The sequence below is a fragment of the Phaenicophaeus curvirostris genome, chromosome 1 (assembly GCF_032191515.1).
Source record: "Phaenicophaeus curvirostris isolate KB17595 chromosome 1, BPBGC_Pcur_1.0, whole genome shotgun sequence".
Classification (NCBI taxonomy): domain Eukaryota; kingdom Metazoa; phylum Chordata; class Aves; order Cuculiformes; family Cuculidae; genus Phaenicophaeus; species Phaenicophaeus curvirostris.
This window is the reverse complement of record NC_091392.1, coordinates 112,549,340-112,562,151: the sequence shown is the minus strand read 5'-3', so window position 1 is coordinate 112,562,151 and position 12,812 is coordinate 112,549,340. Positions and strand designations below refer to the sequence as shown.

Sequence of the window (12,812 nt, the reverse complement as noted above, 5' to 3'; positions counted from 1 at the left end):
TGGAAAAGACCCACCAGATCACTGAGTCCAACCATTCCTATCAAACACTAAGCCATGCCCCTCAGTGCCTCATCCACACATCCCTTAAACACCTCCAGGGAAGGTGACTCAACCACCTCCCTGGGCAGCCTGTTCCAGTGCCCAATGACCCTTCCTGTGAAAATTTTTTTCCTAATGTCCAGCCTAAATCTCCCCTGGCGGAGCTTGAGGCCATTCCCTCTTGTCCTGTCCCCTGTCACTGGGGAGAAGAGGCCAGCACCCTCCTCTCTACAACCTCCTTTCAGGTAGTTGTAGAGAGCAATGAGGTCACCCCTCAGCCTCCTCTTCTCCAGCCTAAACAACCCCAGCTCTCTCAACCATTCCTCATAAGGCGTGTTTTCCAGCCCCCTTCACCAGCTTCATTGCTCTTCTCTGGACTCGCTCCAGAGCCTCAACATCCTTCTTGTGGTTGGATGGTCTAAAAAAGAATGAATATTCTTTGAGGATTTACAGGGTTCTTTGTCTAAAGCTAGTATATATACCCACTGCTTTTGTAAGTTGGGATGCCTTTTTTTCCAGTAGGGCATCTGATTCAGCGTTGAATTGTAAAATAAAAATATTATTGTCTTTGCTTCGAAGACTTTGTCCTTTTCAAGATTTTACTAGTGAATAAATGTTTCTCACAGAAAGTACCTTAAAGCTCATCCAGTTCCAACCCCCCTGCCATGGGCAGGGACATGTCCCACTAGATCAGGTTGCTCAAAGCCCAGTGCTACCTGGCCTTGAACACCTCCAGGGATGGGGCAGCCACAGCTTCCCTGGGCAACCTGTGCCAGCGCCTCACCGCCCTCATGGGGAAGAAATTCTTCCCAATATCTAATGCAAATCTTCCCCTTCCCATTTAAAGCCATTCCCCCTCGTCCTATCACTCCATGCCCTTGCAGAAAGTCCCTCCCCAGCCTTCTGTGCTGTTTCCAGCCTTAACGAATCTCCGCGAAAACCCCAATGAGCTCATCGCATCCCGGCGCCGCTGACCCCTCCCTCCCGCATCCCCCGCCGCGCGGTGCCCCCCGGGTACTGTAGTTTTTCTGTCGGCGGCGGTGGCCGGAGGATGCTTTCCCGCTCCTTAAATCCCTGCTGAAAGAAGGTAAGTTGGTTTTTTGTTTTTTTTTTTTTTTTTTTTTTTTTAATTGCGGGCGACGTTGCGAGGGGGCGCCGGGTTGTCGGTGCGGCCGCCCGCGGGCGGGGGGGGCTCCACGTGGGCGGGGGCCGCGGGGCGGCCCGGTGGGGCCCGGCGCTGGCGGGGAGCGGGGCGGGAGGCAGAACGTGGAGTGGTTTTGGTTTAAGCTTGAGTTTCACCCGAGTAGTTGTGTTCTTTGCAACTCAGGCAGAACGTCCCTCTGACGCTGCTCATTCTCTGGGGCCGATAACGCCCTGTGCGCAGTGTGATCTGTGCCGAGCGGCCGGGGCTGCTGCATCCCCTCTGTCTGCAGCCTCTCCCACCCCCGGTGCGGGGTCAGGCAGGGCTGGGGCCGCCTCCGAAGCAGCGAGGGATCTGGCTGATGCGAAGTTCATAACGACATTAAAATCAGTCCTTGGAAAGTAATAGAATATGCATAAGGTTTCTGGGAGAATTGATCCCTGTGCACGTGAGTGGGGAATCCATCCCAGCTCTTGTCTCGCTGCACACGGTGGATGGAGATCGCTCCCTCGTGTTGCCCAGCCCTGTCTAAAACTCCGAAACGAGCCTCAGAGAGTTTACTTGCTGCCATTTTTGGTATCAAAGGGATCGATGTACCCTTTGCAAGTTCGCAAATGACACTAAGCTGGGAGGAAGCGTGGATCTGCTGGAGGGTCGGGATGCTCTGCAGAGGGACCTGGACAGGCTGGACCGACGGGCTGAGGCCAATGGGATGAGGTTCAACAAGGCCAAGTGCCGAGTCCTGCCCTTGGGACACAACAACCCCGATCAGCGCTACAGGCCTGGGGGAGAGCGGCTGGGAAGGCAGAGAAGGACCTGGGGGTGCGGGTGGCAGCGGCTGAGCGTGAGGCAGCAGTGGCCCAGGTGGCCGAGGGGCCAGTGGCATCCTGGCTCGGGTCAGACACAGCGCGGCCGGCAGGACCAGGGCCGGGATGGTGCCCCCGGGCTCAGCACTGAATCCTGTGTTCAGTTTGGGGCCTATCATTACAAGAAGGACATTGAGGGGCTGGAGCACATCCAGAGAGGGCAACAAAGCTGGTGAAGGGACTGGAGCACAAGCCGTGTGAAGAGCGGCTGAGGGAAGGGGGGTTGTTTAGCCTTTGGAAAAGGAGGCCGAGGGGAGACCTCATCACTGCCTACAGCTGCCTGAAAGGAGGTTGTAGAGAGATGGATGTTGGTCTCTTCTCTCAAGTAACAAGAGGGAATGGCTTTAAGTTATGCCAGGGTAGGTTCAGATTGGACATTAGGAAAAATTTCTTCACTGAGAGTGTTGTCAAGCACTGGCACAGGCTGCCCAGGGAGGTGGTGGGGTCACCATCCCTGGAGGTATTCAGAGATGGGGACATGAGGTAGGTGCTTGGGGATATCAATTTAATTGTGGACAGGTATGGTTAGACTCGATGCTCTCAAAGGTCTTTTTTAACCGCTTGATTCTGTGATTCCATGATTTATTCTTACCATGTGTCTCCTGCCCAGAATTACTCTGGGGAGTTGATGTGTGGCGTTTTTAAATGTATGGGCCTTTAAAGTATTGTAAAACATAAGTGGCTTTTATTTCTATGGGGTTTGGGTTTTTTTTTCTTCTGCTCTGTTTGGCTTTGAGAAAAAGTGGTGAAATATTTGCTCTAAAGTAAAGATTAAGCTTCTAACCTCACTTGGTTTGGACTTTGGCTCACTTTGATTCTTTCACTGCTGTTTGCAGTGTTGGGGGCTTTCCAGCTTTAACATCGGTCCACTTTGGTTTTACTTATTTAATCCAGTCAGGGAATACTTGAAATTAACGAGCAGAGTTAATACTTATTTCACTGTTTTGTGTGTAATCACAGCTGTAACACAGAAAGGGCATTTCTGCCCCCTCCCCACCATTCATTCTGCTTCTCACCTAGTAGCTTCTGCTGAGGCTTTGATGGTGAGGGACACTGAGTGCTTCCAGATTCCCTCATAGGGTCTGATGTGTCAAAATTTAGTACTTTGGGGAAGGTGATAAAACTTATAAGGTCCATTTATTTTTAGCACTGAAACTTGCAGTAGCATTTTACCTAGAAAATGTACAATCCAGCCGTTCGGAGAACCTCACCAGGAGGCAAGACACCTGCCTTGCAAATATGCAGTTCAGTTTATGAAAGACACATGTCTTGTCTCTGCTCTGGTTCAGGCGTTCCTCATGATGCTGCAGGCTGGAACACAGATGATAAGACTCTTCTTTTGTTTTTTTTCTTTATAAAGGTGTCAGATACACCACACTATATGGCCAGGTGAGAGCCAGGAATTAGTCCTAAATAAAGGACATGAGCAAAAGAAGCTTATTTAAACCCAAAGCTATAACTAAAAACCACAATTGCCACCTGATGCTGGAAGCCTCTGGACTCCTTAAGCAACTGTTTATGGTATTGAAAGCTAAAGAAATTAAGAGGGCATGCTTTTTCCCTTCAGGATGAGACTAATGCTGCCCTAGCCTAAATTTACAGTTCTATCATCATGTTGTGGCCATTTAGGTGCCCTGTTTGTTTGTTTCTACACCTCGCATTACACCAGCAGAGCTGCCTGCACAATTGGCACTGTGAATTCCCTCTGAAAATTGATCCACATAGGGAAAAAACCTGTGGAGAGTCATGGATTTCTTCCCCTTCCCGGCCCTCATTTGATTCTCTGCTCTGACTCACCCTGTGACCGTAAACCGGTTAGGGCAAGAGGTGGGAATGAGCAGTTGGGTGAGAAGGTATATTGTGAAGCAGTGTTTGCCACCAACTGAGTTAAGGTTTCTTGATCAATCAGATGATGTGAGGGTGTGGTGTACAGGACAGCTGGGCTGATAAGCAGCCTGCTGCAGCAAAACCGAGCTCTTTTCACCTGCTCTGGCTGCTGCCTTCTGCGGCTTCCCATGTACTCACTGTGGTGATCACTTCATCCCTCAGTGAGGTAGTTTAGCTCACCAAACAGACAGAAAGGTTTTCCTATATATGTATGCATATATTTTTGCTTCACTGGGTTGGTTGCTGCTGTAATGTTTGCTTTCCAGCGTTATTGGCTGCCTGATCCCAGTGACTGCACACCCTTGGCGCACATGGGGTGGGAGAGGGAAGGAGAGACTGGAGGTGGAGAAGTTGATGGGACCAATGGGAAGCTGCACTGGCAAAGGGCAGCACGAGCCAATTGTGAAACACCAGTCAGTGAACCTGCAGCTTGCGCATTTCAGCCTCCGATTGGGCCCCAGGCTTGAACAGGGTACAGCAGTTGGCAGAGATTCACCGAGAAGGCCATCTCAAAGCTCACCTTGTGTATACCAAAGTCTCTGTGCACTCATAATGTGCAGTGGACTCTTAAGAAATTACTCAAGCTGCCAATCAGAGTGTTAATTCAGAAAGCAGAAGAGCAGGGTTCAGCCTGAGGGCATTTAGGACCATGCGATCTGGCTGCTGGCAAGTTCAGAAACTGAGTAAAAGATGGCAGGGTCCATGGACGGAATATAGCAGCAGCCCTACAGCAGCTGTTGAAGCTAGGAGGAGGAAATCCTAGGTTTTGGCTTCTCCAAGCAGTTCTTTCAGTATTTTATCCCATCACAGGCCTATGAATAAAACCTGCGTAAATGCTCCTGACTGCTAAGAAACTAATACTACTCTTGGTGGAGTAGCAACTGAATTGCACAGCTTTCCCAGTTTTCTGTTCTTGCTGTTCCCTGTGAGTCTTCATTCCTTCTCTTTCCTAGCTTCCAGAGGAAGAATGAACCTTCTCCTTTAGTCCAAAGCCAAGTGATAGGAGCTCTTCTTCAGGGACTAGGAGACTCTTATCCAGGGACAAGGGGGTGTGAGTTTGAACTTTCTGGGTGATGCTGGGCTTGGGTTCTTTGTGTTTGGGGTAAGTGGTGTCACTGCTGGGCTGTTTTGTAGCTTAAGCTCTAGGAAAGGTAGGAATTAAGATGCTCTGGGCAAGAACGAAGTCTTTTGGGTAAAGAAACTTAAATACCTGCATCAGATTTCCGGAGTCCCACTGTGGGGAAGCTAAGGTATTGCAGCTTTTGAATAGGCTGCAGCTAAAGTTAAACATTACGCGTGCAGTGATAAGAGTAGATTGCTGCTGCCTGAAAGGCAGGTTTTGCCCTCTTGAAAGGCAGGTTTTGCCCTCAAGTTCTTCTGCTGAGCTCTGTTGTCCCATCCACTCACTGTTAGTGTCTACACAACTTGGCTGATTGTACTGTAAGCCAGTTCAGATTACAGAAATCTGTTTTGAACTGCATTTTTATGTTGCTCAGGCTGGTTTTATATCTCAGTGAACTGACTATGCTCAGGTGAGCACTGGAGCTGGTATAAGGAAGAGAAAAGCATGTCTGAGTTCATGACATCCCCTTTCAGTGACAACAAGGTGTATGAATGGGTCCAGCCTTAATGCACATGTAAATTTTGGCAGCGAAGTGTAAACCTGTTTATAGAATCACAGAATTGTTTATGTTGAAAAAGACCTTTAAGATCATCGAGTCCAACTGTAAACCTAGCAGTGCCAAGTTCACCACTAGGCACCACATTTACACGTCTTTTAAATACCTCCGGAGCAAGTACCTTTTAGTGAAGGGCTGAAGCACTGGGATGCAGCCCAGTGCAACGTTTTAAATGTACCTAAGCCTTATCATTGTCATTCCACCCAGATTTTGTTGAAACTAAGACACTAAAATGTATCTTTTAAAACTGCTTGGTTTTGTGAAAAGCTTTTGCATGCAGGTTTTCAAGGTTTGGTAGTAGTTGGCTCGCCAAAGGAAAACACGCTCCACACAGGAAGCCAAGAGCACTGGAGCTTCACTTAAGAATAAAAAAAGTCACTGTCTGAAGCATTGAGCTGCCACCAGTCATGCCATTTGCTGTTTGTGCTCCACTGCATAGATCTTATTTTAATTGCACCTTTTTACTGCATTAGTTAGGGGTGGCGTAATAAGGCAATGGTTTCTTATGAGACTCCACCTAGTTGAGATAAAATATTTAGGTAACTTGCACCACACACTTCTGATATGAAACTGAAACTTGGAAAGAATTTCCTTAAGGAGTTTACATTTTCTTATAGAGTCATCTTCATACATGCAACCAAGGAGCTCAAGTATAACCCCCAATTCTGTGCACAGGATCAGTTTGAGGAAGAGTCAGTGCCTCCTGTCCCTTCCCTGTTAACAGGGAAGGGGCAGCGACTAACGTAGCAGCCTCGTATCTCTTCTACCTGTATTTGAAATCTCACCATGCCTTGTGGAAGAGCTGAGATGGAGAATGCTGTCAGACACTGTTGGGTTTGCCTTTCTCACTTTATTTTCTCTGCTCCACAGGCCCTGACCTTCTGGAAGAGTCACCCAGCTTCTTGGTGAGCCCAGCCTTTAGGGGAGAATAAAGGTCTCTAGGCTGATGTTTGTCTCTGCTGACCTACCACTGGCAACATCTGGGATAGGCTTTGGAAATTGACTTGTCTTCACTCTGTCCTCATGTCCTCTCCTCTGGGATGCATGGAGTGATTAGCTTGTTTCTACTTTCCTGTTCTTATTTCCTATAAGGACCTAGTAATAGACTTTTGCCTGAAATGCCACCTGTCTTTATTTTAAAACATCTTTTAAACAAACGTATCTTCCTTCTTGATAACAGCAGACAATGGTCACTTAAGGTAACTACGTACTGTGTTTCAGAATCTTTTTGTAGTTTAAGGAGTTTACATATACCTTCAAAAAAACCTCTGTGTTTGTGGTAATCCTCTAATGTGTGAATGGCTTTAGGCCTTTTGGGAACAAATTTTTGACTCCTGGATTACTGAGAAAATAAAAATAAATGTCACTTCTCGGAATTTTCATTTTTAATGCAAGATACCACTGGACAGCAGAGGGCCTACACAGCATCTTTCTATGGCAGTGTGAAAAAGAAAGCATGCAGCTGCTAGATATGATCATCCTAAACTGGGATTGTCACCAGAAGTTCTTCTCCAGCTACATCCCTAAACAAAAGTTGCCAGGATACCACTTGTGGGATGCACAAATAACACCGAGTTTCAAAAGAAATGGCAGAAACTGATTTTTTACTCACATTTTGTTATAAAATGGTTACATTTTATTACAACTTATGATGTATAGATTGTTCTATTTGCCTGCTTCAGTGTAAAACTTCACATTATCATTTTTTTTCAGCTGGCAGTATTGTTAGAATATGTTATTTCTGGGGGAAAAAAAGGAAGTGATTATCTAGCTGAGTTGCCAGCGCAGTGAGCTACTAAGGCTGGCAACAGCGTCACTGGGTCTTCAAGCCTGTCCTTCTACTATTTTTAAGCGGTAGGCTTAGTGGAGCATGAATGTGCATCATGCACCTTATTCTTTCATACTGTTGATATGCACAGGACTATGCGTGGCCTCATTTCTAGATGGGAAGAGAATGTTCATAATCTGATTAGTGAATAGTTTTTAACTGCAAAAAATACTTGGAGTGGGACGGAATTTATTTTGTATGCTTAGAAACAACAGGATGTTCTGCTTCTGCTCTGCAGTTTTTGCTCCTCACATTTGTGTGCAATTTTCTGTCCCCTCTTCCCAGCTGGAATGGCTGAACTTTCCCATTCATTGGCTCTCTCCACGATGTCGTCAATGGGGTGGTAATATTGGGACAGGGATAGTACATTTTAACTGGAGGCTGCTTATCTCCTGTCTCTTTGCGCATCTGAACCCTTGAGTACTACTTTACTCTGACTAGCAGTGTGTAGGCTAGAGTAAGTATGTTCTCTGTTTGGGTTTGAGTCTCTGCACTTGTAAGACTATGCTGTAATGTGTATAGATCAACTTAGTATTGATAAAATTGGCCTTAAAATCATTATTTAATTACAACTGTCTCTGGACAGCACTGGAAACATGCCTACTTGGTTTAACTCTAGTGGAGACGGGAGCTGCCTGCTACAGGATAATTTTTCATTCTTTTGTATTGTATTCTTTGTCCTAGGTTACTGTCTTTGTTCTGGGTTACTCTCTTTATCTAATTAATCCCTTCATTGTAACTAGGTCCATATTCTTTTGTCTTATCTTTTTGCTTGAATTGTAATATCGAAGACGTTTAGCATAACTTGGTGTCCCAAATATGTACAGCGTAACTGATGATTTTTACCCTGATATCTTCTTTTTTTTATTGCAAGTAATCCTGAAGTTCTGTAATTAAAATATCTCTGCTGCTTTGCAACATGTATATTTTATCAAACACTGTTATTTAGAAAGCTATTGATCTTCCCAGCCTGAAACTACAATTAAACTTTGAGTCCAGTGTGTTCCGTTCAGACTGAACAACTCAGTGTTAATTTTCTGTATTTTATCCCTTTATTAATGTTTATTTTGCTCTTATTCTGACTGGATGTTTTGCCTAAAGGTATCACAGCATGAACTAATGTTTTCTTCAGTAATGGATTAAAACACATTAGCAAATTGTATAGAAATACCTTCTAAAACACGTCCAGTCTGTTTCTGTCTAAAGTTTATTACAGAGGACTTGGATTAAAAAATCAGGCTCACCATATGCATTGCATAGTGCCCTCAGAGCAGAAACTGTTTCCCCACATAGTCCAGGTCATCGGGAAGGATGAGTTTCTCCAGGGTCAGAGATATTCAAGCAGCTATAGTCAAGAAAAGCTGTAGCAGCTGACCTGGGGGAAATGCAATGCCCCTGTCTCATCAGTTGGCTGAAAATCTGCTTTCTGTCGTGTCTTTTTGCCTTTCCATTAGAAATCTGTGCATGTTTTTTCTTTTCTTCTGTTTAGGATGAGGGTTGTCCTCTCTCATCCTCCTGCAAAGCGGGGGGCAACAGAGGAGTTCTGATTTTCAGCTGCTCTCAGAAGTGGAGCTTGTCACTTGTGTGCATTCCGTGTCAGGGGGGTTTCTCTGAGGTTGCCTTGGGAGGCACTGCAGGCATGGGCAAGCGCAGGTCAATGACCAGCCGCTTAATGGAAGAGGCACAGGCAACGACCAAGGGTTGCGTGTTACGTGTGCCAGGATTACAGCAGGGAGACAGGTTGTTCCCTTTGACTAAAACTCTTATCTGGGCTGTGTTCCTCCCTCCCGGATGATTGGGACGGGGATGGTACCACAGAGGGATGCATCAGACCTTGTTGCTGGTATTGCAAAGTCCTTTAAACCAACCATGCCATTTTCCACATGAAAATCGTCTTGTTTATTCTCATTAGTTAAAATGCTTTATATAGTTATTTTTATATAGATTTGATTTTTATTTTGCATGTGTTACAATTCAAAGCTTTTAGATTATTATTTTTTGCAAATAGTGCATGCTGTACGTGAGCTTAGGACTAACTGCTAATTTGTAGCTGCTCACTTTCCACTCCCCTGAATAGTTTCTTCAGGGACTGCTTGACTTCTGTGACTAAAACCTCACTTTAACCAGTGCAGGGCATTGTTCATGTATGTAATTTATATATGGTTGGACTGATGTGACTTTTAACAGGTTATTCTGTGAATAGCCTAGGAGGCTCGCCTTTGCTTTTCAGGGAGCTCCAAATGAATTAATATGTACTTCTTCTATAAAACATCTACTTATTTTATGCACTTACGTACTATTTTCTAAATTCCAGCTTTTTTTTTTTCATTGTCAGTGAACTATTCCCTTGCTGTTTGTGGGGCATCATTGTTAGGATGGTGATTCTGAGGTGATGTACATCAATAAATATGTTGAGTATACTCATATAAGTAAGCATATCTTGAAAATCAAAGAGTAACTTACAAAGCTGCTCAAAATAAAAACGTAATATTGACATTAATCCGGTATGTGTAAGTTGTGTGTACACACACACACACACACACAAATGGGAGGGTGAAACTGAGAGAGCTAGTTTCATTTTTATGACCGTTTTGTTTCCAAACTGCTGAGAAGATTTTGGACAGCTTAAAATTATAATCAAATTGCAGCCTTCCTTCATATATCTGTTTTCTGGGGGACAACGGAACGTTAATGTGTTTTACTAAAACTCAGCAGAACAGCGGAGAGAGGAGTGCAAGTCCTGCAGTACCTTGTCAGAGTGAGCTCCCTTTACTAATGGCACCTGATCTTCTCTGTTGCTTGTCTTATGGTTGTTCTCTCCCAAGGAAAGCTGGAGCTGAGAGGTGATTTCCCTGACTCATAGCTCTTGGCTTTTCCTCTTCATGAAATATTTAGAGCTCTTTCAGGCATTACCTCTAAAAACTCTTGAGTGGTCCCATTCAGCTTCCTAACACGATAATACTGTGTTCGTACCATTCCTTCATCAGAAGGACTTTTTACTTTGAAGGTTTGGATCCTCCAGGAATTTCTGTAGGTTACAAATCTCAGCCCAGTCACTCGTCAGGGTTTTCTTTGTATCACAGGCTTCTATGTAACCTGGAACAGTTGCCAATCTGACTAACACAAAACCATGATGGATTGCTGTGCAGGTTACTTCTGTGTTCTGGATCGTTCCAGTCTTTGGTGTATAGTTTATATTCCATCTGATTAAGTCAATTCTCCATTTTCATGTACATATGTCACTTCTTTTTCTATTTTTTTTTAAACCAACAAAACCCTTGTAGAAATATTGTTGCCTGAAACAAGTGATGTTCACCTCTGTTGTGAGTTGCATCGCACCCAGCACTTAAAACCATGGTCTGCGAAGCTCTTGCTTTCCTAACCACACTCAGCTAATTTTGGCTGTTTTGCTTGTGTTCTGGTTTTGTGCAGACTAATGGCTGATCGAGTGCTTGTGATTGGTAGTGGAGGGAGAGAGCATGCGCTGGCCTGGAAGTTGGCCCAGTCCCCACATGTAAAACACGTGTTTGTGGCTCCAGGAAATGCAGGAACAGCTGACAATGGGAAAATTTCCAATTCAGGTAAAAAGAGAAAAATACCATTTTTAAGTCTGATAATTCAACAAGTAAGTTGTTCCATTCCTCAGTCTGTTAATGTGATAAGATTATTGGTTTTACTATTTTTTAATGTTCAGGACATGTGGAATAGATTATTGAGATTAAGTTAGGAAAGTATATCTGAGCAAAGCCTTGTGCAACTGCCACTCATTTTCTATGATCTCAGTTGTGATAACTAACTCTTTGGGTTTGGGAGAGGAGGATGCAGCCAAGCCTTTATCTCTGATGTGCATTCCTCTGGGAATACAGCTTGCAATGGCTGCTGTGGTCCCCTCCATCCCAGCAGCCTTGCAGGGAAGGCGTGATGGCTTCTCCTGGTAGGCACTGCGGTTCAGCAGCTGGTTGGTGAACAGCTGAGAAGTGCCTGAAGCAAATGCCAGCACCCCTAGGAGAGCGGCAGAGCTTTGAGTACTAAATTTACTGCTGTGTTCTCAGAAGTGCATTGAAGCCTTGTGATCCCTGCTACCTTTGATGAGAATACTTTCTCACCTAAACTGTTCAGCCTTAGAAAAATATTTGTTTCTTTGTCTTGGTCATCTTAAGAAGTTAAGGGTATTTTTAAACATTTCTCTCTTAGTACTGGCTGCCTGTTTTGAGCTCCTAGCTTAACGTGTTAAGCTCTGACTAGCTGTAATTAAAGCTATTCATAGTTATTAGTTTTGAGAAGCAAGATTAAGGTATTTTTAATTGAGCATTCAAAATTACATGCTGTGTTTGAAAAAAATACTGGTCCAAGGTGCTTGCCTGGAGGCACAGCGTGAATCGGTTCAGAGATTCCTGTCTTGTGTCCTTTATATAACAGATCCTGAATTAGGTACTTGAAACAACCTACTTAAGTTTCCACTTCGAACCTTGTGATAACATAAGTAGTTAAGGCTATTGTAGCATGCATGTGAACACAAATTACATACATTAATTTTCTACATTCATTTTTGTATGTGAGCAATATAATTTTTTTTATCTTACCATTTCATGTGGAAACACGAATCCTATCAGGTTCTTGTACAGCAGGTAATTATTGTATTTAAGTCCTTTGGAATGCTTAATTACAAGCTATTTAAATAGCTATGTCCTTAATTTCTTTGGCTAGTCATAGTATCACAAGTAGGTTTTGTTCTGTTTGGTCTCTGAGGAGAGGGCCCAAGGAAGACCCTGATAAGAAAGTCATGTGTTTCCTTCTCATCCCAGAAAGTCAAACAAAAATCTTTACCCTTGTACTAAATAGAGTCAACACCAGTCTGTATGGCCTGTAGAATGCAAGCAGTGTCTTTTAAGAACTGCTGCACTTTTCTCTCACCTTGCTATTCCATAAAATTGCTGTGCCTTCAACAGTGGAAAATATTTGAGCGTGTGCGTAATAGTGCTTGAGCCAGGTCCATGAAATCTGTCATGTACTAAAATGTTTTTTTTCTAGATCATGGTATCACATGCATTTTGGGACAGAAATCCTCAGCCAACCAAGAGGTGGGAATCTGAAATTTATGAAGGGTTTGACCTCTTTGGTTTTTAAGGAAATAATTTGTCTTGCCTGCTAAGGCATTTTAGTCCTGCCACTGGGTCCTAAATTTTAACTCAGGGGAAAAAAATGGATAACAGCTTTACAGAAGCATGTGAGCCCTGTTATAACAATGTCTGTGAAATTGCTACCTTTGTTTCTGCTTTTTTGGTATAGTCAAGATTTCGCTCTGAAAGTTCAACCTCCCTTCATGGTTCATAAGGTTGCCTTTTATTAGCATTGCCTCTCTGGTTCTCAGA

General features: G+C 44.2%; 1 protein-coding gene across 2 annotated transcripts in view; it reads left to right on the top strand.

Annotated features, from left to right (window-relative positions):
- Positions 1-1,060: 1,060 nt before the first annotated feature.
- Positions 1,061-12,812, top strand: part of GART (phosphoribosylglycinamide formyltransferase, phosphoribosylglycinamide synthetase, phosphoribosylaminoimidazole synthetase) — a 42,631-nt gene continuing 30,879 nt past the window's right edge. Inside the window, exons 1-2 of one of the 2 annotated variants that reach the window (XM_069871668.1) lie at positions 1,061-1,126; positions 10,873-11,021. In XM_069871668.1, the coding sequence (XP_069727769.1) occupies positions 10,877-11,021 (145 nt within the window). In that variant the 5' untranslated portion in view covers positions 1,061-1,126; positions 10,873-10,876. Of the gene's footprint in view, positions 1,127-6,595; positions 6,812-10,872; positions 11,022-12,812 lie in introns of those variants that run through there. The other variant, XM_069871676.1, reaches the window with a different exon arrangement.